Raw genomic sequence first — 26,945 nt, 5'->3', positions numbered from 1 at the left:
TGAAACACACACGCAAACACAAGCACACACAGGTCAGCACTGAACAGAAGTTTACACTGAAGTGGTCAGAATATCCTCATTTACGCACCACTGATCCTTTGGCTCCAGGCATCCCATCAGAACCAGCGTTACCCTGTGGATGGAGAACACTGATCAACATCAGACAACACTGCTGATCCAGAGGCACACCACAGGTCTTTACTCCACATTAACGACTGACTGAAGAGTTATTACTGCTTATAAACCTCATAGCATTGCTGATACCGAAAATAAAACACATCCCGTTTGTTCTTCCCTTTTGATTGATTACTGTGATTTGAGACACATGAACCCTATTCAGCACAGTTAGTATGTGAATTGTGACGGAGCCCAGATGAGCTAGGACAGCAGCCACACTCAGATGCAGACCCAGACACACGTTCAGCGGTGGGTTACTGGATGAGCTCTGCAGTTCTACATCAGCTTTCCTAATGTTTACATATTTGAGCAGTTCAGTCTTCTCTCTAGTCTCCATTACTGCTGCTGTGGTCATGATTTTACTTCATCTCTCTGTAAAGCTCTTATTGTGTGTGAAGTAAATACACTCTTCTTGCGTTTCTCCTCCAGCTAACCCTGATCTCCATCTGTCCCCGCGTCCCCTTCCCCGCTGGATTAATACTCACAGAGACTCCAGAGGGTCCCGGGGCTCCAGGAACACCAGACTCTCCACGGGGCCCCTGTGCTCCTTCAGGCCCTCTGGCTCCGGTCGGTCCCGCTTCACCCTGAGAGACACACACTGTCAGTAAATCTCCATCAGCAACATCTGAGACACCTGTGTGTGAAGCTATGAGTGCTCATCTGCTGAATCAGTGTCAGGTGTACAGGTGTGTGTTCTGCTGAATCAGCTTCAGGTGTACAGGTGTGTGTTCTGCTGAATCAGTGTCAGGTGTACAGGTGTGTGTTCTGCTGAATCAGTGTCAGGTGTACAGGTGTGTGTTCTGCTAAATCAGCTTCAGGTGTACAGGTGTGTGTTCTGCTGAATCAGTGTCAGGTGTACAGGTGTGTGTTCTGCTGAATCAGTGTCAGGTGTACAGGTGTGTGTTCTGCTGAATCAGTGTCAGGTGTACAGGTGTGTGTTCTGCTGAATCAGTGTCAGGTGTACAGGTGTGTGTTCTGCTGAATCAGTGTCAGGTGTACAGGTGTGTGTTCTGCTGAATCAGTGTCAGGTGTACAGGTGTGTGTTCTGCTGAATCAGTGTCAGGTGTACAGGTGTGTGTTCTGCTGAATCAGTGTCAGGTGTACAGGTGTGTGTTCTGCTGAATCAGTGTCAGGTGTACAGGTGTGTGTTCTGCTGAATCAGTGTCAGGTGTACAGGTGTGTGTTCTGCTGAATCAGTGTCAGGTGTACAGGTGTGTGTTCTGCTGAATCAGTGTCAGGTGTACAGGTGTGTGTTCTGCTGAATCAGTGTCAGGTGTACAGGTGTGTGTTGAATCAGTGTCCGTGATGCAGCAGAGACATGAAGGATCATTGACAGAGTACAGAGGAATCAGGAGAGGTCAAACCTTTGAACCGGGGGATCCTGGGAACCCAGGAGATCCTGCCGTACCAACGGGACCCTGAACACACACACACACACACACACACACACACACACACACGATGAGCTACTGATCTGCAAATAAAGACACAATTCACAGCGACTGAAGAAATGAAGGATCCTCAAACCCACCGGTGGACCAGCGCCGCCAGGCAGACCGTCATTACCACGAGCACCCTGATAAAACATACACACACACACACACACACACACACACCTCAGTGCTGTGCATTCATCATCATCATGTGTACAGATGTGTGCATATCACACAGCATTACTGGACTTCTGGACATCACTGCCACAGGTGATCCGCTCTCAATAACTGACTCTTATACACAGAGTATTCTGCAGTGGAATATAAATATCCTGCACACAGTAAAGGTGTAGCAGGTGAAGCAGAACAGCAGACAGCCCACCGGCAGCTTCACACTTCATATTTAGTCTGTTCTTTAAGGATTGTTTGGATATTTGTATTGGGAAGGAAGATTCAGGCCAACAGTGACACACATATTGATTACTGCTATATGGATCAATACTGTTATAAATCATGAATTACTGGCCCGTGTGCACCAGAAGACCCTTAAACAAAGAAGATTCTTACAGAAGCTCCTGATGGTCCTGGACGCCCCCGTTCACCAGGCAGACCTCGTGGACCCTGAGACACACACACACACACGCACACACACATTTATTAAGGGAAGATGAACTGCATTCAGATGTGTACTGAAGATCCTTGCAGAGAAATGAAAATGAATCGCTCTGTGTTTATGGATGTTCACAGTTAGCTACTTGACAAACAAGCATCCCTAGACTGGGGCATTCATACTAGTCTATTGGTTAGGTGTGTGTGTGTGTGTGTGTGTGTGTGTGTGTGTGTGTGTGTGTGTTTATTTGTTTTGACATTTACAATGTTTCTGACATGTTAAACTCTGTGAAACTGTGTTTAAGCTCTGGATAACTGCTTCTATTAGCACCATTCTCTAGGTGTAAAGTGTAAAGGCTTTGAGAATAAAGTTGAGAAGGTGCTATTTGTTATTTAAATTTTAATTTATTTTTCATTTAAAGCCGCTTATACTGAATCCCTGTTCTCAGTGTATTCATGTGCGGGGCTGTGTATTCATTATTAACATTGTGAAGACGCATCTGTTCAGAGCTGATCTCAGAGCAGTGTGAGGTGCTCCTGATCAGACAATCTGACTTCATCAAGTGTGTTCTGATGGATGTTTGAGTCTTTAATCTGATCAAGGCAGGGCAAAATAATATAAAGCAGATTTATTATATGCCTGTACAGGTCTAGAGATGAGCACAAATACCCACCATCGGTCCAGGAGCTCCACTTTCTCCAGGAGAGCCGGATTCACCCTGACGGAGAGAAGAAGAGAGAGAGAGATGTGATGTACACTGATCTACTCATCTATATATGGGGAGAAGATGATTGTGAAGGTCATACTTTTGCTCCAGTGGCTCCAGATTCTCCTTTAGCACCATCAAGACCTGTATAACCCTACACACACACACACACACACACACACACACACACAGTTAATAACAGTAATGTTTCGGTTTACACTGATGCGTTATTACAGCATTAAGGCAGAGCCACTCTTTTTCCAATGTCATGTCTTCTTAATACACTTCATCTGTGTCTGTTCATTTAAACTTCAAACCATTACAGATTCAGAAGCGTCTGCAGTCTTTACACTGCTCTAATCACACACTCCAAATCTTGCACTTTTATCCATGTCTATATTTAGATGACATACACCTAACTTTACAGTTTTATCTCATCTATATTATGATCTATCACCAGTTCTGTCCCAGTATATGCTCTCATCAAGCAGCAGAGCAATCCTCCTCACCTGAACACTACTGTAGACTAACTGGCTGGACTTCACTTCCCATTAGCCTGTATCCAGTGCTGATTATTCAACAACTGAAACCAATCCACATTCACACATTCCTATGCTACGTTATATAGCTGATGAGAAAGAAAATGTTGTGTTAAACTGGCCACAACCAGCTAAACCCAAAGAACTTTAAGCACTTTAGCTGCCTTCTCACTTCCAGAACAAAGAAAGGGAGCAAATGTCTAAAGAGGACTCCAGCGGCACTACAACCTATTCAAGACATTAAATTCAGATTCAACCCCGAGCAGTCTTTTATTGTAGAGATTGATGCATCCTGGGATACTGAAATTGGGGCAGTGTCAGCTCAACTGCAAAACTCCAATGCGTGCCCCCTTCTCCCACAAGCTCTATTGAGGGGTGAAGGCATTGGCTAGAAGGAGCCAAACACACATTTTCTGTAATCATCCACCACAAGTATCTCGAGCACATCTGATCAGTGAAGAGATAAATCTCTAGACAAGCAAAGATGGTCCCTGTTCTTTACTGCATCACACTTTTCCATCACTTGCCTCCCTGGATTAAAGAGTATCAAAGCTGATATATTCTCTCGGCTGTTTGAGGAAAAGACCCAACAGGTCACCAATGAATCCATCCTGAAAGACAGTCTACTCATTGCACCATTTCACTGGGATCTGATGACAGACAGTTCTCAAACCCAATTACAAGATCCTTCGCCCCCTAACTGCCCAGACAACAAAACTTTTGTGCCACAATCTCTAAGAGAGAAGTCCTGCAATCAGTTCGCTCCTCTCTCAGTTCAGGACATCCCTGCATCAATGGTGCCATGCTCTTCCTTCAGTTCATCCATAAATGCGCCCTGACCAACATGCACAAACATTGCGCCTCCACTCACTAACACAACCACTAACTATCCCAAACCACCCATGATCCCAAATTTGCATCAACTTTGTCCCAGATTTACCCCATCTCATGGTAACACAACCACTCCAACTGTCATCGATAGATTCTCTAAAGCTTGCTGTCTTATACCACTCCCAAACTATGCATCAGCGCTGGAAACAACTGAACCATTCTGTAATTTTTCTTTCGTTTCTATGGACTCCCAGAAGACATTGTTTCTGAGAACGGACCACATTTCACCTCAAGAGTGTGGAGGACATTTTGCCAAAATCTCAACATCAGCCTCACATCTGGATACACCCACAATCCGATGGAAAATGTGCCTATATTCATCTAAAGACATGCTAAAAGAAATTCAGGAACAAGCAGATCATTCCCACATTCCTAAGTACACCGGGCAGGGGTATGGCTATCTACTTTTGACCTCCATCTGCACCTACAATGCAAGAAACTCAAATTACTCCCCTTAATCATAGACAGCAAAGAGCCATATCAGGAACACAAAATCCTGAATTTCAGACATCAGGGAAGAAATCTACAATCCCTGGTTTATTGGGAGGAGTTGTAACCCAATGAGAGGACTTGGGTCAACCAGGAGGACACCTTACCTCACCCAAGGTTCCGTCAATGTCACCCTGAAACTCCTGCACCAATGCAGATCAAGACCCCAGTATCAGTTGCCTCCTTGCATCAGGACTCCCAGTAGTGTATATCCCCTCACCAACCAGCAGAGGTCCTCCTCACCTGAACACTAACCTAAACCCTGAACCTCATGGAACCCCTGAAACTCAGTGTGAGGTCTTGTTTTGTCTACAAACATTTCTGAGTGTTCCCCTTTATTCCCTGACTGTGGTTTGTTTGCTTGCTGCCTGCCCAGACCCTTTATTCCTATACATACATACATTCTGATTACACACACCAAACTTTACAGACATCATTAGCATATCTGACTATCCCTCCCTCAGTGCTTGTACACACCACACAGTAACTATTACACTGATTTTACTTTATCAGTTTGAGCCTCTGTCAGATGACGATAACAGAAATACTCGTCAATCTGCCCCAATCTGAACCAGAAGCACAACATGAGCGGGACATTTCAACAGGTGAACTTGTGGTTCATTACTAGACCTTATGACTGTACAACAGGTGTATGTGTGCACAAGCATTTATAGCTGTAATAATAATCCATATGTGTGTGTGTGTGTGTGTGTGTGTGTGTGTGTGTGTGTGTGTGTGATTGTCCCAGATAAACAATTAGAGTTCGTATGTAGATGAGCTCATTCCACTGATATAAGCAAAAGCTCTGTTTGGGCTAACAGTAGATATGTCAGCCTGCATTTTATACGAGTATGCCAACCTTTTATATTTGTTTTATATTTGTTTAAGCATTCAGTATGTGATATATATCTTATGTTGAAGCCCTCTATAAAGCACCATACTCACTAAATAACAAAGAGCGCTGTATGGTGCAGGTAGGAGATTCATTTCTAGCCTCACTGATTATAATGGAGGTTTGTGGAAGTCGCAGTAGAGTCAATGTGTGTTTCTCCACAATAAATGTCTGTCTTCTGGACACGATGTTGATGTTGTCATTCTCTAACATCCACACTGCCACTGCTTTAAAGTCATATTCACCAATGCATTAAAGAGGAACTAACTCTGTGTCCCTTGATTCCAGGTAGTCCGGGTGTTCCTGGGAATCCACGAGCTCCCTGTGGAGAGAAAGAGAAACAGAGAGAGAGAGAGAGAGAGAGAGAGAGGGGAAAGAGAGAGAGAGGAAAGAGAGAGCGAGAGAGAGAGAGAGAGGGATGGAAGAGAGAGAAAGGTATGAAGTGAATGGAACTTTTCAGACGTCTCCTATTTCTGGGCAAAAAAAGTCCCACATCTGGGCAAAAGCTTGAGCTCTAGATCTCCACATCACACACTTCACAAACTACACATATCAGACACCGCACACATCACACACACTCCAGCTCTGTTTGGTTATTAGCGCTCCTTCACCTGAGGGCCTGGGGGTCCGCGCTCTCCACCGTTGCCAGGTTTGCCCGGCTCGCCCTGCGAGAGAAAAAACATCATTTGATCCACGAAGCTTTAAATCAAACACTGATCGGCGTCTGCTGCGCTGCTCTGCTCAAACCTCACCCTGTGGCAGAACAGTGTAACTGCAACCCAACAGAGATGAAGGATTTACATTCGTGCTTCATCATCAAAGCGGCGGTTCTCCACAAACACACAGACAACGCTCAGAAAACCACTGAATTATCCAGATTGATTTCTGTAGAGCTTCATAAACACATATGTGTCAAAGCAGCTGCAGATGAATATACTGATGTTCACAGTATGACACTAATTAAATATCAGCTCTGTGACACAACAGTGCCATTGTTTGGGTCAGTTCAGTAATACTGTGACTGTTGTAGAGTTCAGCGTGTTTCCATTGGGGGGGGGGGGGGGGGGGGTATAATGACATGTATAACAGTGTAAATCAATTTTAAAAAACTGTTTCCGCAGATGTCAGAGCTTGTCGCTCCGGCTGATACTAATTCCAGAACTTGATTTGAGCTCTAGCTGACATCACGAGGAGGGGAACTCCTTATATGGCCACTCCTCATGGTAGAGCCGCATACACACACACACACACAGAGCAGCCAATCAGCACAGGGCAGCCACACTGAAAAAAATGATTCAAAGAGGATTCCTCGGGTTTACTTAATCATTTTGAGTTATGTGGGTGTAAACTATTTATTTGGGTTGAATTTAAACAAACAAATGAAGCTGAACATTACTCAATTTAAATTCAACTCTGCTTCTCCCAGAGAGACTCATAAAGCTTGATCTTATTCCAATCATTCAGGAGGAGAGATCCTATGCAGGAATACTCTGTAGGTGCTCATCAATAATACAGGATTGGGTGAGATGAGCCTGAATGTGTCAGTGTGGAGACATCAGTAATCTCTCTGAGTCTCTGCAACATTCAGGATAATTCTGTAAACACAGATTAGCTCAGAATGCTAACAGCTAAAGTAGAGTTCACTCAGGCACACATGCAGCTGACGCCACTGAACCAGCCCAACACCATCACAGATACAGCATGAGGGACGAGAGGGTTCATCAGCAGAGCTCATGGAGGAGCACATGAGCAGAGGAGAAGAGAAGAACAGCTGGACACACACATACACACACACGCTCACTTTTTTATACACACACACACTCACACACACACACACATGCGCGCACACACATTCTCCTTTATACACACACACACACACACACACACACATATACACACACACTCATTTACCCACACTCTCTCCTTTATACACACACACACTCCTTTATACACACACTCTCCTGTACACACACACACACACACAAACACAGAGAGAGAGAGAGAGAGAGAGAGAGAGAGAGAGAGAGAGAGAGACAGAGGCAGCAGGTGAACAGTCAATACTCACATCATCTCCTGGTTTCCCAGAGGGACCGGGGGGGCCACGGGGACCCATTGGACCCTAAGAGGACAATATGAAGACGTAAAATTACACACACACACACACACACACACACACATATACGGATGATATGAATGTAAACACTGCGCTGTCAAACTCTAGCTGTGTTCAGAAGTGTGTGTTCAAGAATGTGCATGTGTGTGTGTGTCGGAGCTGCGGGTCAATAATTAATGAACCTGATTATACCCCGCCTGCTGTGATCATGAGAGTGTGTGTTCAATAAGTCTGTTCATATGTGTGTTCAGGAGTGTGTGTGTGTGTCTGAGCTGCGGGTCAGTCATTAATGAATCTGCCCGCTGTGGTCATGAGTGTGTGTGTTCATATGTGTGTTCAGGAGTGTGTGTGTGTGTGTCTGAGCTGCAGGTCAGTCATTAATGAATCCGCCCGCTGTGGTCATGAGTGTGTGTGTAATGCGCAGTAACGAGAGCTTGCTCAGACGTACGGATGATCCCGGCTCTCCTCCTTCTCCTGGGTTTCCTTGAAATCCCTGAGGACCCTGAAGAAAAAACACCAATCACATCACAGGCTCAGCGTCCAATCACACGCCAGAAACAATATTTACATGAGCTGCCTGAAACTGTGTGTGCGTGTGTATGTGTACGTGTACGTGTGTGTGTGTGTGTGTGTGTGTGTGTGTGTGAACTTGGGGAAGAAAAGTGTCGTCTTACACTTGCTATTTCTGCACACTTTTGAAAGAGCTACACACACACACACACACACACACACACACACACACACACACACACACACACACACACACACACACACACCCACACCCACACGCACACGCACACGCACACACACACACACACACACACACACACACACACACACACACACACACACACACTGTATTTCCGGCTGCAGGGTCACTCATTTGTGTGTTTACTGACTCACCGGAGCTCCGTTGGGGCCTGGGGGTCCTCGGGGGCCCATCGGACCCTGCAGAACAAACACAAGCACACACATCCATCAGAGAGAGCTTCAGGAGTTTAATCTGTCGACGAGAGAGCTCAGATTCCTCAGGATTTACACACAATTAAACATTTCACAGCGTTTCAGCATGAAGACGGGCAGCAGCCGAGGGTAAATGAGCTGAGGAAACCATCAGTCGTGTTCAGACAGGTTATAATCACAGCTCTCATCAACACCCGTCACTCCCCACATCAGACTTCATGTGAAACACGTCTGCATCGGAGCATTCACCGGCTCCTGCAGCGGCTGCAGCTGATTACAGCACAACTTACAGAAGCGACTGAAGAAACCCTGATGTTTATGAAGCTTCTCCATAAAGCACAGGAAAACCAGGCCGAGCTCCTGAAAGACTCTTAGTGTTCACACACACACACACACACACACACACACACACACACACACACACACAGGGAGTTTCCTGGAAACATTAAACTCTGATGTGTTTCTACACGTCACATAACTGAACTCAGTGAAAGTGGAGAGAACGGCAGATTTAGACTGAAAACCTCCTCGGGTCAAAGACGACACTGGACTGCATCGCTCGGTGCTTTCAGTGTCTGACTTCTGCAAATCAGGAGGAACATGGAGGATTGTGGATCATTATAGGCATTACTGTAGGCTCTGATTGACCTGATCATCTGCAGTACACATTCACTGTTCTGAGGAACACACTCCTAACCAGCTTACACCCTTTTCCAGATGTTCCTGTTGTGATTGGGTTATCTGGATCCTTCATCTAACCCAGCTTAAATGACCCACACCTCGGTTTACTCTGAGAATTCTGCGGTTCATGCCTTGGGGTTGGGGGTTCTGCATTTTTCCCTGGTTTGGAGTGAATATCTCTAGTCAGCTCAATGCCAGAGCTGCAGTAAAGAGCTTCCCCTCCACCATTCTGTCAGGTCATCGGGTTACGCTATCAGAATTTAAAACATGTTGTGCAATATATATATATATATATCATAACATCAACTTTTTTAAGTGTGTCTTTGAAGGGTAAGACAGTAACACATGACTGTAAACAGATGCAGGTTTACAGTAAAACTCCTCATTAATGCCGGCTCTCTACATCTGAGTCCCCTTGCTCACTTGGGCAGCCATATTGCTCGTGCTGCTGGTGGATTCTGGGAAATTTCTCAAACCCTTTCATTTGTTGTGTGGTTTGAAGGGCTGTCCGGCATTTCTCATACACCTACACCGACCCCTTCATCTGAACACACGAAACAGAGGAGTATAGAGAGGGTAAGGGTCAGACAGGACTGAGCTGATGTCCTGTGTGTTCTGCAGATCAGTGGGTCAGAAAGGGGAAACAGGGAATGTTTGATTCCTGCTGATGTGGGAATAATCTTATCTCATCCTTTTAGCCATTCTGAATCAGTTCCCTTCTTAAAACCAATTCTTCATACTCAAGAAACGAGTACACTATACTGCCTGAAAAGGCTTTGGGACATCCCTGCATATCCCAGAATGCAGGTGTTGAGTCTCCTGCACAGCCACAGGTGTGTAACTCCAGCTCAGGCCCTGCACACACACACACACACACACACACTCAGCTCAGAGACTCCGGTGTAGGGTTAGGACTGTGCTGTCAGTCCATTCAGGAAAATTCCTCCCTACTGAATACTCCACGCTCAACTGTAAGTATAACAAAGTGGAATCCATTGGGAACAACAGCAATCCCAGACATCCCAGAGCAGGTCAGAGCATGCTGAGGGTCACAGCTTCTCCGCCTGAGTGACCAATCACGCACCTCGATTAGAGTTATGGGTTGTTCTTCAGGATTGGGCTCTGTCTCTTAGCTCCAGTGAATGAAACTCTTAATTCTGCAGCAAATCCAGATGTTCTGTCTCTCTCACACTCGCAGTGTTGAGGGATCAGCTTGGGCATGGAGATTCCTGCGGCACAAAGCAGCTTCATAAAGACATGCTGAGGAGTGTAGTGTGGAGGAGCTGGACTGGCCTGCACAGAGTCCTGACCTCAACCAACTCCATATTAAACCCTACAGATTAGAATTGAGATGTCATTAAAGTTCATGTGCATGTAAAGGCAGATGTCCCAAAGCTGTTGGCAATAAATATAATCCAAATGAATCCCTCCACAGTTCTGGACATGATAAACCCAGCGCTCCTCTCCTCATGAGGGCATCACCTCCACCACCTGGAGCGGTCTGGTGATCCTCAGCCCCAGGGTTAGGGATGAGCATCAGCAGATGGGATAAAACATGAGATCCATGCAGGAGTGTGAACACATCCATCCAGACCATCAACAATAACAACAACGATAACACCCTCAGGATGAGTAATTCCTTCATATAATCCTCATGGAGAATGTTGTTTACTAATGGAGTCAGACTGATAAACTCAAAGTGTTAAACAGCAGACACACACACAGCTGATGGAGATCCAGAACACACACACACACACACACACACACACACACACAAACAGTGTGAATCAGAGAAATACAGGAGAGACGCTCACCATCGGGCCCTGCATCACCCCCATCTGAGCCGCTCCTGCTTTATCATCGAATCCTCCTGCCATCTGAGACGCGAAATTCTGGAGGACAGAGATCCGTCAGCAGTGTCACAGAACAAGCAACAAACACAGCATTAGGGTTAGGGTTAGGGTTATAATTGGAGTTAGGGATAATTAAGGTTAGTTAGGGCTATGATTAGAGTTAGCGTTAGTAAAGGTTAGTTAGTGTAAGCTAGGTTTAGTAAAGGTAAGTTAGGGTTATAATTAGGGTAAGTTAAGGGTTAGTGCCTCAGACAGACTGACTGACAGATACTCACTCCACCAAGGCCTGGCGGTCCATTGGGTCCCGGAGGTCCTGGAGGTCCTGGGTTTCCAGGGGTTCCCGGCTCTCCATCTCGTCCCCGAGGGCCTGGACTTCCCTAAACCAACAGTGAAGGAGTTGAGAATCAGCCTGGACTCTCGGTGCGGTCAGTGTGAATGTCTTACAGCTGCAGACTGAACACAACATCACAGCCCGGCGGATCATTTTAGGACTGTAATGAAGCATCATTAGCTGCAGGTTTGCCGTGAGGTGTGAACGCTGCTGATGCTGCCTGCTGAAATTAGACAGAAATTCACTAATTCTGATCCCGACAGCTCTGATTTAAGCTGATTCGCCTGCTCAGAGCACAGCGCTGAACACAGAACTATACTCCACATTCATTTTATGCAGTGAACGTCTAAGAGTAATTCCTAAATAAACATTCGAGTGTCTTTTACAGTGTTCTACTGTACTGTGTACTAGTGTACTGTGTGAAAGACCATTGAGTGTAACTGTAGTGAACACTGTGAACCTAGAGCAGGTGTCTTCCAGAACCCAGTGTGTGAAAGTACATCTCTGATGTATAATTTCACTCTCCTTTACTAGCGTTATACTGACAGTGTGCTCTAACTAACCAGCCGTTTCCACTGTTATACTGCAAGTGCACTTATTTACAGTAGCACTTATTTACAGTAGCACTTATTTACAGTAGCACTTATTTACAGTAGCCTATTTGCAATAAGCTGATATAATAACTGAGCATATTTTTATTTTAAGACAAAACAAAGGCACAGACTGATCTGACTGCAGTTTAGCCTCAGACTAGCCTCTGAAACTGGCGTTAAGAGTATGTCAATTAGGGTTAGGCCAGATATACAGAGAGCTCTCTGTCAGTATGAGTCAAGTGTACTCCAGAACAATAATAAGAGTAGTGCTCCCTTATTTCTGCTGTCAGAGGAGTGCACTAGTGTTGTGTTGTGTAGTGTTGTGCACAGGCTTCTCTTTTCTTAAGGGTTGTGGAAGTGTTCAGTGAAATAAAAGCTGTGACTGGACGTGTGTGTTCCTCTATAAATGATGTCTTCAGTCAGTACGCAGGCCGCGAGCGCAGCAGGAAGTGGCGCCCACCTTCTCCCCCTTCTCTCCCCGGTCTCCGCGTGGGCCTTGTTCTCCCGGTGGACCCTGTGTAGTAAAGCAGGGAGAGTTTCTGAGTGCTAATGCTAATGTAGAGCAGAGAATGCCAGGAATGCAGGAGCTCTTACCATCGGCCCGGACGGTCCCCGCGGCCCCACAACCTGAGGAGAACACACACACACACACATACTGCGTCAGTGTTCACGACTGAGCACATACACACACACACACACTCTCTCACACACACACTGCATCAGTGTTTATGACTGAGCATACACAAACACACACACACTAACATACATACACTCACACACACAATAACTACACACACACAACTATAACTACATACACAAAATAACCACACTTATAAATGATATCTGCACACACACATAATTACTACACACACACACACACACAATATTTTTACACACGATAACCACACACAAACATATGTTATCTACACACACATAACTACACACACAAAAGATAACTACACACAAATGCTACCTGCACACACACATGATAACTGCACAACACTAGTTCATAACTACACACACATACACAAAATAACTACACACAGAAATAACTGCTCAAAATTTATACCAACAAATACACAATTAATAAGTCACAGAAATAACCATACACAAATGATAAACACACACACACACACACACACACAAATGATAACTGCACACAAACAAGTCTAGAACTACACGCACAAATGATAACTACATACACAAATACACACCTTACCGCCCCCCCCCCCCACACACACACACACGCATAAATGATAACCACACACACACACACACAATAATCACACACATTATAACTACACATAAACAACTGATAACTGCACACACACAATAACTACACACACACACAAATGATGACACACACACAGAGTTGATATAGGTGTGTATCTTACATCGGTTATGTCTCCTGGTTCCCCCTTTTGTCCCTGTTATTTGCATAATAGAGAGAGCAGAGATATTAGTTCATGAACACACACACATTTCAGTGAACACACACACACACACACGCATCACTGTACTGCTATAAATCTACACTGTACACTGCATTTTTCTAATCAGACAAGTCAAGTGTACAACAAGTCATCGGTACGCACACACACACATACACACTTCAGCAGCTGCAGACAGAGTTAAGCATCACCTGCACACACACACACACACATATACACACAGAGACAGTAAACACACACCTTGGCACCCGGCAGGCCTGTCATTATCAGCGCATGAAAGATAAAAGACAGAGTTAGAACAGCATCACATTACAGGGCTCAGATCCTCAACACACACACACGCGCACGCGCACACGCACACGCACACGCACCCACGCACACGCACACACACATGTTTATATTCTTCAGAATGCTGACAGGTTTAATGAAACTCTACAGATGAGCAGGACTCAGTGTGATGAGCTCTGGAGACTCTCGGTCTGATTAAAGCGCAGGAGAATCTGTTGGAGATCCTCACCTGAACATCACATCACAGCTTTACTGAACACTGACAGGTGACGGGACAATATTATGAATATTCATGAGCTGTCTGTATTGTGATGTCACGTATGAAGGATGCTCATGAATATCAGTTCCAGCTTACCTGAGAAAAAAACCTCAGTAATGTACAGCAAATACTGCAGTGTTCTCCAGCTGTACTATAGTAAAGCACTCGCAACGATCCCGCTGTGGTGATGCTACAGCTTCTGCATCTATAGGGTTTACTATACTGCAGTTCACCACAGTAAACACTACAGTACACTACAGGGTTTATCAGAGGTGATCAATACACCACAGTAAACACTACAGTACACTACAGAGTTTATCAGAGGTGATCAATACACCACAGTAAACACTACAGTACACTACAGGGTTTATAAGAGGTGATCAATACACCACAGTAAACACTACAGTACACTACAGGGTTTATCAGAGATGATCAATACACCACAGTAAACACTACAGTACACTACAGGGTTTATCAGAGGTGATCAATACACCACAGTAAACACTACAGTACACTACAGAGTTTATCAGAGGTGATCAATACACCACAGTAAACACTACAGTACACTACAGGGTTTATCAGAGGTGATCAATACACCACAGTAAACACTACAGTACACTACAGGGTTTATCAGAGGTGATCAATACACCACAGTAAACACTACAGTACACTACAGGGTTTATCAGAGGTGATCAATACACCACAGTAAACACTACAGTACACTACAGGGTTTATCAGAGATGATCAATACACCACAGTAAACACTACAGTACACTACAGGGTTTATCAGAGGTGATCAATACACCACAGTAAACACTACAGTACACTACAGGGTTTATCAGAGGTGATCAATACACCACAGTAAACACTACAGTACACTACAGAGTTTATCAGAGGTGATCAATACACCACAGTAAACACTACAGTACACTACAGAGTTTATCAGAGGTGATCAATACACCACAGTAAACACTACAGTACACTACAGAGTTTATCAGAGGTGATCAATACACCACAGTAAACACTACAGTACACTACAGGGTTTATCAGAGGTGATCAATACACCACAGTAAACACTACAGTACACTACAGAGTTTATCAGAGGTGATCAATACACCACAGTAAACACTACAGTACACTACAGAGTTTATCAGAGGTGATCAATACACCACAGTAAAACACTACAGTACACTACAGAGTTTATCAGAGGTGATCAATACACCACAGTAAACACTACAGTACACTACAGAGTTTATCAGAGGTGATCAATACACCACAGTAAACACTACAGTACACTACAGAGTTTATCAGAGGTGATCAATACACCACAGTAAACACTACAGTACACTACAGAGTTTATCAGAGGTGATCAATACACCACAGTAAACACTCAGGAACAGTACAGTATGAGCTCTACTTTACTCTAGTGTGTTCTGCAGGTGTGTGTGTGACTAAAGTGTTAGATGGTCTGAGTCTGGATGGCACAGGAGTGTAAACGTGTGCGCACTGCAGTGTAAAGTGGTGTGAAGTAGAGTGTGTGTTGGACAGATTTCAGTCTGCAAACATCATCATAACACTGCTAAAACCATCATATCCACACACACACATACACACACACGAGCAGCCGGAGATCAGTGTGTGATCATATGAGCGCAGCGCACGACTGAAAACACTGATGATCAGTAAACCAAGGTCAGGCAGGTTGTTCTCCTGCTGAACACACACACACACACATATTCAGAGGAATGCTGAAACCAGAAACCTGATGCACACACACAGACACACACACCTGTGGCTGAGAATGATCACCCTCACCCCAGTGTGTGCTCCACATTTAACCTGGTGCACACACAAACACTATGCTGACCACACACACACACACACGCACACACACACTTTCCTGTGCTTGGCTAATTTTTTGCAGTTCCAAACGGGATATATCACCCTACCAAGGGCACTTCAGAGTGAAAACAAACATGGCCGCCATACTGAAGTGTCATTTAAAACTGAAGGTCCCCAAAATGGCCACTTCCAAGAGCCCTTCAGTATGAGGGATTTAAAGAGAATGACTGATGGACACTTCAGCCCCCATGATCCTTTGCTCAGGGAAGTTAACCCTCAGTAAACACTGAGTTTCATTTCTGTTTTCATCCCTATGCCCTAATCCCTACTGTCTCTCTAGAATCTGAACTCTTCATAGGGATTAGGGCATAAAGATGAGCCCTTGAGGATGTTTTTGTCAATCTCTGTGGGTGAATTACAGCGCCACACTCTGCTCAGGTGTGTGTACTGCACCGGTTCAGTTGGTTTCAGTGGTTTGGAGTGTGTACGCAGATATTTTGGACACGAGGCGATAAATAAAGGATATACTATATGAAGCTCTGGGGTGGTGTGGGTGAAGCCTCACACTGGTTTCTTTATTTTGGGTGAAATAATGATGTGTTTAACAGCATAAATGCAGAGCGATGGACTGATCATCTGCGTCTCACTAATGAACACATGACCTTCAACTCCAGAGCTGCTCCATCATACACACATGCCCAGAAGAGAAGCGGACATCAGGACAGAATTAAGCTCTGTTACGATTATAAAGACCAACCTGAGTTTCATTACTTCATTTAACTACTGAAACACAATCCAGAGAATATCAACTGGAATCCAGATCAACGGAACCGAAGAAACCTGTGAAAGTACAGCAGATTCTGCCGTCTCAGACACACGGAGGACAAACACACGCTCAGAGTAATGTGCAGAGAAGAGCAAACGTTTGTAGACGGAGAGAAACCCAGCTTCCTTCAGTCAGAGATGAAACTCTATCGCCTCTAAATGATGCCATATGTGTCCACACACACACACACACACACACACACACACACACACACACACACACACACACACACACACACTGATCCCGGAGCAGACAAAGCAGCTCTGTTAGTCTCGCTCTCACACACTGTTTGTTGGGTTCATTTTAAAACTGCACATATTTAAAGGGAAAGTTCACCCAGAAATGAACACTGTCATCATTTACTCTCCCTTTACTTGCTCCAAACCTTTATGAGTTTCATTCCTCTGCTGAACACAAAAGAAGATACTTTGAGAAATGCTGGAAACCTGTGACCATTGACTCCCTCAGTATCTGTCAGCGTTTTCAGAGTTCTTCAGCAGATCTTGCTTTGTGTTCAACATAATGAAGAAGCTGATGACAGTTTATAGAGCAGGTCGTGGGTGAACTACACATATGGGTAACCCGTCCCTTTAAGGTGCTTTTTAAAGGAGAAACCCCAAATCCCTCAAACGAGCATGAACAATCATGTGCAGTAATTTATTTATGAGAGTGAGAGATAAATAAATTACGCTCAGGTGTGGAGGCGTCGGCAGTGGCGCAGACGGGACAGCACTCCCCGAGCGGGATTTCGGGTTTAGCGCAGTCCCTCAGCTCTTCACACACGATCTCATCACACAGCACGGTGCCGCTGTCACACACACAGATCCGGCACGGCTCCGGCTTCCACACGTCCTTATCCCGGTACAGCTGACCGTCCTGAGAGCAGCCGCCGGGGTCTTCTGTGCGGAGCCAGCATCAGAAACACAACACACACACACATTACTGAGGCTGGGGACGGGCGATATGGACTTATAACTCTATCACATTATTATCTGATATCTACTGTGATAACGATATACAAACCCAAATCAGCAATAGATGGGGCAGTGTGGGAAACTAATAAAAGAGATTTCTACATTTACTCTGAGTTGTGTTTGACTGCAGACAATAAAACAAGCATTATTAATGTGTCCCTCATCAGTTATATTGTGTTCTCTAAATAAACACATTTCCAATGTTGATTTCTGCAACACATTTCAGAAACTGGTGTCTCAGTGAAGCATTTCCCACTGTAATGCTGCCGTTCCTCTTCACAGCACTTGAAGACGTGCACCACACATTCTCTATTGGAGACAGGTCAGGACTGCAGGCAGGCCAGTCTAGTCCCCGTCTCCTCTTCCTCCGCAGCAGGACTCTGTAATGTGTGCTGAATGTGGTTCTTCATTGTCTTGTTGAACTCTGCATGGGCGTCTCTGGAGAAGAAGGCAGCATATTGAGCTCCAGAATCTCTCTGTGCTGTTCAGCATTAATGGAGCATCACAGGAGAGCAGGTTACCTTTGCCAAGGGCACCGACACAACCCCAGACCATGACAGACCCTGGCTTATGGACTTGTTGCTGGTAACAGTCTGGATGATCCTTTTCTTCTTCTGAGCACAGTACACGTCTCCTCTGTGTGATGGTCCATCCCAGATGCCTCCGAGCCCAGAGAATTGAACGGCGTTTCTGGACACTGTTAATATAGGGCTTCCTTTTGGCACAGTACAGTTTGTCTGGTGTTTGTGGATGTGACTCTGTATTGTGGTACTTGTCAAAGGTTTACCGCAGTAGTCCTGAGCCCATGTGCTGGTCTGGCTTATAGATGAATGAGGATTCTTGATGCAGCGCCCCCTGAGGGGTCGGAGGTCACGGTTGTTCAGCTTAGGCTTGCGCTCTTGTCCTTTACGCACTGAAACTCCTCCAGATTCTTCAATCTTTAATGATGTTCTGCACTGTTGAAGGTGAAATATCCACATGTCTTCCTCTCTTCCACTCTCTCACCTGTGGACATCACCTGTGTCACATCACATCATTATTCAGCAGTTCACCTGATCACTGCCCTAAACTGCTCCTGTCACTGTTTCTGGAGTGTGTTGCAGCTCTGAATGACAGGAGAGGATGGAGATTTACAGATGAACTGAAGCTGAGCAGACACAACAGCAGATATTCTGTGTTCATATCGTCTGCAGGCAAACACAAGTCAGAGTACATCAGGAGATCACTACTGTCTGTTTTATTTCTGTTTGTCACACTGCCCCAGTGTTTTCCTGATTTGGGGTTGTAGTAACTATAATTCGCCTGTATCCACTGAGAGACAGAAAGTCCTGTGACTGTAGCAGAAAGTGTTGATTTGACATGTATATTTGGTCATTTAGCAGATGCTTTTGTCCAAAGTGACTAACAATTGCGTATATATTTGTAATATTTATATTTGACTAAATAAATAAGGTCCTGGATGTCCACTGTCCTGCAGAGCTCAATAATCAGACACACGGCAGCAGATGGTCAGTATTTGAGGATCATATTGAGTTCATTCTGTGATGCGGGAGTAAACGCTCATACTGCAGTGGTGTTAGAACTTCTGCTTCAGCTGCCTCTGGGAGAAATGACTAGGAATAATAAACGGCAGAAAACGGTCAAACTACTCGCTCTACAAACAAGTGTTTACAAGACTATACAGACAAACAAGAATAATATAATAAGAAGATATCAGTTTGCAGCATGAAGCTGCAAGACAAGCTGTTTTAACGTCTAATAATGAACGGAAGTGAATGAGACCCGAAGTCTTGAGCCAAAAAGTTTCAAATGGCTGCGCCCGCTGGTACACGGGGAATAAAGTGAATAAACTAGTGTGTTCATGACTAAACATAAGAGCAGAATAAAATACTAAGAACATATCCGTTTGCAGCGTCGAGCAGTAGATGGGTTGTTTTTAAGGTCTAAAACAATGGAAATGAATGAGAGTGGAAGACACACACTCTCAGAAACACACTTTGCAGGACAGTGGGCAGAGTTATAGACCTCTGACACAGTGCAGTATCTCACACTCATGTCATGTTTCATTCATACGCGACACTAGAGGGCGTCCTCATGCATGAACTACACATGTGGATTACTGAAGAACACACATGATCAAACAGGTAAAACTACCGCACACATGCTACTGTAATAACAGCACAGGTCAATTATAGGATTTATCGTTATTATTAGAATAAGTCCATTTGTTATCGTAGCAAGACTGCAGACGATAAGACAATCGCCCGTCCCGGATGATCAGTGATAGGGTTAGTAGAGGAGCAGAGTTATACAGATATAGACTCTTTATCAGATGAAGAGGTGGAGGGGGGACCTCACTCACACTGATATAGATAAAGATAACTGATAATGATGATCAGCTGTGTGATAACCGCAGTAAGGTGTCTCCAGTGAGTGCTCTACACAGGGTTAATGCTGGGTGTCTTTGTTTGGGTGTTTGGCTGTGTTCCACCAGCAGGCGGCAGCACTGATCTCACACACTGACAGCAGCTCATTAACCTTCATTAATCAGCTCCATCTCTGAATCACGGGCCTGAAGTGACGGGTCTGATCTCCAGCTGAACTCAGGCTTCGTCTGCAGAGACTCTGAGGATCATCAGAGCTGAGTTTATTTACCGACAGCGTGTTTATTTACTGCACATTCCAGCAGACCCCGCATGGAGATGAATGAAGCCTTCTGAGAGGAAAGACTGAGCTATTCACACACGCCTGCTACTCTAAACACTGTGTGTGTGTGTATGTGTGTATGTGTGTGTGTGTGTGTGTGTGTGTGTGTGTGTGTGTGTGTGTGTGTGTGTGAGTGTGCCAGTCCAAACACGCTGGAGAAAGTGGAGAACCAGCAGCTTGGGCCCGAACGCTTCAGGCTTCATCATCATCATCATCTGGATCTTCAACTTCTTCATCTTCATCATGGTGTGTGTGCAGTCTGATCTCCAGTAACTCCAGTGTCTTCAGTAGTCCTGCAGACTGTGAGGACTGTACATTATGTTCTCTAGGCTAGCGTTAGCGCTGAACACCTCAGTTTCCCACTGAACACCTCTGCGCAGGTGAAGTGAAGTGTAACTGCAGGTTTATCTGTGGTTCTGTGTGTCTGAAACCCAAACGCTGCTCCTGCACACAATGAGCCGATTGTTATGCTCCGCTGAGCTTCTCTCTCCCTCTCTCTGCTGTTTTATGGTCATTTTTAGAGGCTTTTTAAAAGCTCAGCCCATAACTCCTCTAATTTGTTTACTGGAGAGCTAATTTCCCCTTGATTTCTGAAATGCCGTGAGTGGAATGTGCGTTTGTGAGTGATAAAAGCTGCCAGTGTGCGTCTCATGTTTTTCCAATAGTTTTTTCTCCTTCAGACAGTCTCTCCTTCTTCCCTGGACGCCGGCAGGGTAATTTAGGAAACAGATGGAAGCAGTTTAGCAGAGTCTGATCCGCGGGCTCCATCGGGCAGGCCTGGATCCGCCGTGGCCCCTGACGGCCCCTGACAGCACAGGAATGCAGAGTTTTACAGGCCGGACGGACAGCTGAGCCGCGGGCCAGAAAACTGGAGAATCATCAGCCGCAGAGAGAGCCACACAATAAATCGGCCGTGTGTCAGGAATGTCCCGCAGGTGGAGAAATATCCCGAATACCTTCACTCTACCCACAGTATAAACACTCTCTGACCAACTCCACTCAGACTAAATAGAAAACAGCAGACATTTCTGCAGCTATGCTTCTCTTTCTTTCTTTCTTTTCTAATAAATAAAAGCTGTTTATTTTCCTTCAAAAGCACAGTTAATACTCCAAACACCCAGCACAGAATAACAGACAGCCCTACAGCAGGGTTAACAGACAGTATGGGCTCTGGAACTCACGGTCCTCATCCTGCGCTGCTCCCCCGGTCAGCAGAGCTCCCAGCACGGCCACACACAGCAGCAGCTCCGCGCTCCGCACCATCATGGAGATCTTCATCATCCGTGGGCCGCTGTCTGGAGCTCACAGTCCCGCACAATCCACAGATCAGGCCCGCAGGTCGAGCCCGTGTGTCTGAATGAGCAGAGCCGTATTTTGGGGAATAAAGCTCCGGCCCCTGCACCCCCCCTGCCGGCTGCTGAAACCCGAGACCCACAGGGGGAGGAGGGAGAGAGGGAGAGAGGGAGGGAGAGAGGGAGAGAGAGCATTTAAGTGCAGTTATTCACACACACACATACACATGCGCGCGCATACCCATACACACAGGTAAACACACACACACACACACACACACACACACACACACACACACAGACACACACACACACACACACACACACACACACACGCACACACACACACACACACACACACACTCATAACTGAATGTGCTTATGCTAATGAGCCAGACATGAACCTTATGCACCAGACACTTTTATACAAGCAGTCCGTTTACTCAATAATAAATCAATAACTCAATCAGTCTCGCTCAGACTGCGGCATCTCTGTGGTGTTTGTTCTTCTATCAGGTCCGGCTCCATCTTGGAACTTGGTGGTCCACTTGGTGGACCAAGTGAAAGTATATATATAAGTATACATATATATATAGCATTGTTATGGTCAATGTTTACAATTTAGTGGTAAGGATTTTTCTTGATATGAGTTATTGTTATTTCTACACATTACTAAATTCATCCATAACAGAGTTCACACACAATATAAGACTGTTTGAATCCCTCATATTGCTTTTAATGCCTATAATCTATAATATAATAATCCTTACAGTAACTGTATCTAGTGTTTTCACAATGCTGAATTGTCCAACTTTGAGACGATACTTTGAATAATATCAGCATTCCATACCATTCTCATTATTCTGTGATTTAAATAAATCTTAATATTATTATTAGTTATTATTTAATGCACTAGGACCACTATGGACATTGGTCAATTCTGCGTCTCAAGTCCGCCGACGTGCATGGCGAGCTCACAGGACAAACGGGTTACAGTGGGAAAGCGTCCATACAGAGGTAAGCGATCAGCTGGTAAGCTCAAAAAGGACCGTCATACCACCCTGCAGCATTCGTTTTAAAGATGAAATGCAGACATATGCAGCTCTGGCCACATAATTTGCGATCTCCAGATACATATATAGGCCTACGCTTCCAGAATGAGCCTGTGATGATTTCAAAATGCAGCTCACGTTACATCTGTAATAACTGAGCATTCATTAATGAACATGATGTGACTATCAGCTGATACGAGCGCTCAGAATGATCAATAACTGCTGCAGTACTGTTGCTGTAGGAAACTGATGGACAATATCACATGTTCAGATGATGAAGGTTTCAGGACAGAGCAAAAATGACAGCAGTGACCACAGAAGATGATCTGCACTGCATTACTTCATCTTTATCCATATATATGGTTTCTCTGTTCCTGTAGCACTGTTACAGACACTGTCTTCATATTTGACACAGAGTCAGGTCTAGATGGGCATTGACAGAAGGTTCTTTTCAAGATGTTTGACTAATGAAACCCCACTGTGATGTGGAGGAGAACCTGTGGCCACATCCACAACAGCAGACACTGATGGACACACACATCCCAAACAGAAATCTGATGTAGAGAAACATATGCAATGACACATGTGGCAGACTAGTTCATCTGGATTTCACACACAAAATGTAGGTCATCCGTGTCAGAATACTGCAAACACTGCCACTTTCAACAGCTGCAATTACAAATATGCACATGACATGAATATATCACATATAGGTGTCCATATATCAACATTGGTGGATCATTGATGAGTGTTAGTGTTGATCATTGATTATTGATCAGCTGTCAGCGCTCAGGGGTCTGGGAGTCATCCAGCCAAGTGTTTTACTGTCTGTCATGTTTATCTGTGTGTGTGTGGACGGAGACTAAAGTGTGTGTGTGTGTGTGTGTGTGTGTGTGCGTGTGTGTGTGTGTGTGTGTGTGTGTGCGTGTGTGTCTGTTTAGCAGTTCCACAGTACTACAGGAGATGTGTTCATGATGGAGAACGAGTGTGTCTGAATGCAGAACTCCTGATCTCCATCTGCACCACATCTGTGCTTTACATGTGTGTGTGTGTGTGTGTGTGTGTGTGTGTGTGTGTGTGTGTGTGTCTGATCACATCTCAGGCCGAGGTGCTACTGCAGTAGCGGCTCCTGTACCTTCAGTCCTCTCTCAGAAACACGCTTATAATTCAAAGAACATTTGGGAGAGTCATCGACAGAGATGGAAACTTGAGTCTGGGTTCTCAAGCGCACACACTCACACATACACACACACACACACACACACACACACACACACACATGGATACTGCATAGGTTTCCATTGTTTTTCCAGTGCTCTCCCCAGCCCTGTGTGTTACGCAGCCCTCAGCAGACTCTGTGCGCTCTCACTTTCTGAAGGAACACTGATGAGCCTCTTGATAAATGGAGAATGTCCTCATAAGTCACGTTCTCCTGTAATAGCTGTGTAATACCACAGAAGAATGGATTAAAAACCCTCCTGCAGTCAGTAAATGACCACCACAGAAACTCACAGATGAGGAGAGCGAGGAGAGCTGGACTGATGGAGGACTCCGGCATGTTTGAGGACTAATATTGACAGATAATCTTCTCACCCGTTTGTCATGTAAGATGTTTGTCTGTTTGTTCCTCTGTTAGATGAGGACATCACAGGACTTTATCTCCATATGTGAAATTCAGTAGAGCTTGTCTGAAATCCCCAATGCAGATTAAAGCAGCTGAGAGACGAGGGTCTTCAATTAATACAACTGCTGTGCTGCCGCTGAGTGTTACTGCAGATGACACACACTGCTGTGTTCACAGTCCAGACTCTGATTGATTATTCACACCCAGGGCAAATTCTGGGGTTTTTAAAGATAAATGTTTCTTCATCATGACGCCTCTTCTACATCAGCTTATCTTTGAGAGAGCTCTGGGTCATCTACAGTCATTTGCTGGAGGAATAAGGTCAGAGTTGGCCAGGGGTGTGAATACATAATCATTCATCAGTATTTAGAGTGAATTTACCAGGTTTGATCTGCTTTTTTTGTCACCATTATTGAGATTCAGAGACTAATTATTGATGTCTGTGTGTTTTATTTAAGTTCTGCCATAGGTCAAACATTCTCATAGTGAATGGTGTATTTAGACTTGTTGAACAGTCATTGGCTGCTGTAGGTCAAGGGGTTTTATTTACAGATGGTATTCATTTCTCACTTATAATTAACAAGATACTTAATGAGCCCAAAAGCAGGTGAGGGTGGTTTCAATATCATAGTTAATCTTATCAGACTTATTACTGTTTTTTCTTTTGGCTTTTCATGCTATACAGATAGCGAGATTAACACAATTTATTATAGCAGCTAAACTCAAATCTAGTGTCAGAACAAATAGCTGAAGAGCCCAAATAAAGCAGACTCTGTCCTCCATCATGGTGACTTCACATGAACAACAGAGATGTCATGAAGAGCTTTTGTTCACGTGACAGAAATAAAGTCAGAGCTCAGTAATGAGTGCAGCTCCTGATGTTTGTGCTGAGATCTTCTGAAATCACCTGTTTATTGTGTCATTTGTTTTGTTTTTATGAATTATTATTCAGAGTTTTATCCTCAGCTGATTTCCTCTTTGGTTTTGGCTGTGTTTTGTGTGTTTTATTTCCTTCAGTGATTCTGCTGTTAACAGTTGTTTCTCAATAATTCTCAATCCTCCTTTAATCAGACACTTAATTATCTCATTAACTTCATCACTGTCTGAGTGTTCAACCCTCTGTAGTGAGGATTTTGCTCTGGGATTTGAGGGGTTAAATGTGTTTGATGAAAAACACAGACTGTGGAATATATTTTTAACAGAAATATTGTGTAAACTGAATTTACTAACGTAAAATGTCACAAACAGTAGATTACTGGCAACCACAGCTAACGGTATTGTTCTGTAAAATCAAGACAAAACAGTAAAATACTGTAAAATGTTTTTTGTGTCGCCACTGTAGAGGATACTGTAGAAGCATCTGGGTGAAGTCCAAGATGAACTAAGAATAGTTGATGTTATGCTGCATCTTCTTTTGTTTAATGGTATCTGTGTAGTCACTAATGCAGTGAAAATCTGTTTGCTGATTGTAAACACACATGAACACATTAATGCATTGACTGACTTTATGTTTTATGTGATATATATATATATATCAAATATCAGCCGTTCTGGTGTGCTAAACAGTATATAAGGCTTATCTAACAGAATAAACTGTGAAAATGCACTTCTTGACCCCTTCAATCTGATGTAATATTCATTATAAGGTGATCTGAGGCTGAGCAAAGAAAAGTATCTCTCTTAAAGAACAGAGCATGTGTTGTACGGAGAGATAATTAGACAGACATGTGAAACTAAAGGCTGAAAGCGCTTTAGTAAAGCTCAGAAAGGCTCAAAGGCTGCTGCTGCTGCACCTGCAGTCTGACACGCCTGAAGCCTGAGCTGTGTTTGAAGCGCGTGACGGCGACCCCTGCTGCTCACACCGGGGAAACACCACACACCATAACATACCATTTTACTAGACACAACCGGAAGAACAGCGTTTATATAAAAATAATTACTGCCTCTATACACATGTTTAGTGCTTATAAAATGTATAAAAACACAACTGTAGGTTGTTGTAGTAAACACAAATAAGCCATGGCTTTGCTCCACTATAACCTCACTTTAAGCAGTGTATTCAGAGTAAAACTGTAGAAATGACCATCAGTGTAGGAACACACACTATAACAACACCGTGGTTAAATTACTAATATTTTCATTTTCTTTTCAGCTTAGTCCCTTAATAATCAGAGGTCGCCACAGCGGAATGAACCGGCAACTTATCAAGCACATGTTTTCCTATCCAGCTGCAACCCATCACTGGGAAACATCCATACACTCCCATTCACACACATACACTACGGAAAATAACCTAACCGCATGTGTTTCATCAGTTCTGGATCAGCTTCTCTGCTCTCCTGATTCTGGGCAGGAGTTTG

At 44.4% G+C, this 26,945-nt stretch overlaps 1 protein-coding gene across 2 annotated transcripts in view; it reads right to left on the bottom strand.

Moving 5' to 3' along the window:
* The window catches only part of col2a1b (collagen, type II, alpha 1b), a 35,835-nt gene extending 13,837 nt beyond the window's left edge, over positions 1 to 21,998 (bottom strand). The window contains exons 1-20 of one of the 2 annotated variants that reach the window (XM_056452634.1): positions 21,799 to 21,998; positions 17,627 to 17,836; positions 13,963 to 13,979; positions 13,666 to 13,698; positions 12,866 to 12,898; positions 12,732 to 12,785; positions 11,623 to 11,724; positions 11,309 to 11,386; positions 8,754 to 8,798; positions 8,299 to 8,352; positions 7,803 to 7,856; positions 6,349 to 6,402; positions 6,006 to 6,059; positions 3,027 to 3,080; positions 2,894 to 2,938; positions 2,178 to 2,231; positions 1,709 to 1,753; positions 1,542 to 1,595; positions 663 to 761; positions 89 to 133 (exon numbers count right to left, since the gene is read on the bottom strand). In XM_056452634.1, the coding sequence (XP_056308609.1) occupies positions 89 to 133; positions 663 to 761; positions 1,542 to 1,595; positions 1,709 to 1,753; positions 2,178 to 2,231; positions 2,894 to 2,938; positions 3,027 to 3,080; positions 6,006 to 6,059; positions 6,349 to 6,402; positions 7,803 to 7,856; positions 8,299 to 8,352; positions 8,754 to 8,798; positions 11,309 to 11,386; positions 11,623 to 11,724; positions 12,732 to 12,785; positions 12,866 to 12,898; positions 13,666 to 13,698; positions 13,963 to 13,979; positions 17,627 to 17,836; positions 21,799 to 21,898 (1,284 nt within the window). In that variant the 5' untranslated portion in view covers positions 21,899 to 21,998. The remainder of the gene's footprint in view (positions 1 to 88; positions 134 to 662; positions 762 to 1,541; positions 1,596 to 1,708; positions 1,754 to 2,177; positions 2,232 to 2,893; positions 2,939 to 3,026; positions 3,081 to 6,005; positions 6,060 to 6,348; positions 6,403 to 7,802; positions 7,857 to 8,298; positions 8,353 to 8,753; positions 8,799 to 11,308; positions 11,387 to 11,622; positions 11,725 to 12,731; positions 12,786 to 12,865; positions 12,899 to 13,665; positions 13,699 to 13,962; positions 13,980 to 17,626; positions 17,837 to 21,798) is intronic. The other variant, XM_056452635.1, reaches the window with a different exon arrangement.
* Between the last annotated feature and the right edge of the window lie 4,947 nt (positions 21,999 to 26,945).

Source organism: Danio aesculapii, unplaced genomic scaffold (assembly GCF_903798145.1).
Source record: "Danio aesculapii unplaced genomic scaffold, fDanAes4.1, whole genome shotgun sequence".
Taxonomy (NCBI): Eukaryota; Metazoa; Chordata; class Actinopteri; order Cypriniformes; family Danionidae; genus Danio; species Danio aesculapii.
The sequence above is the reverse complement of the archived record's forward strand: the minus strand, read 5'-3'. Positions and strand labels throughout refer to the sequence as shown.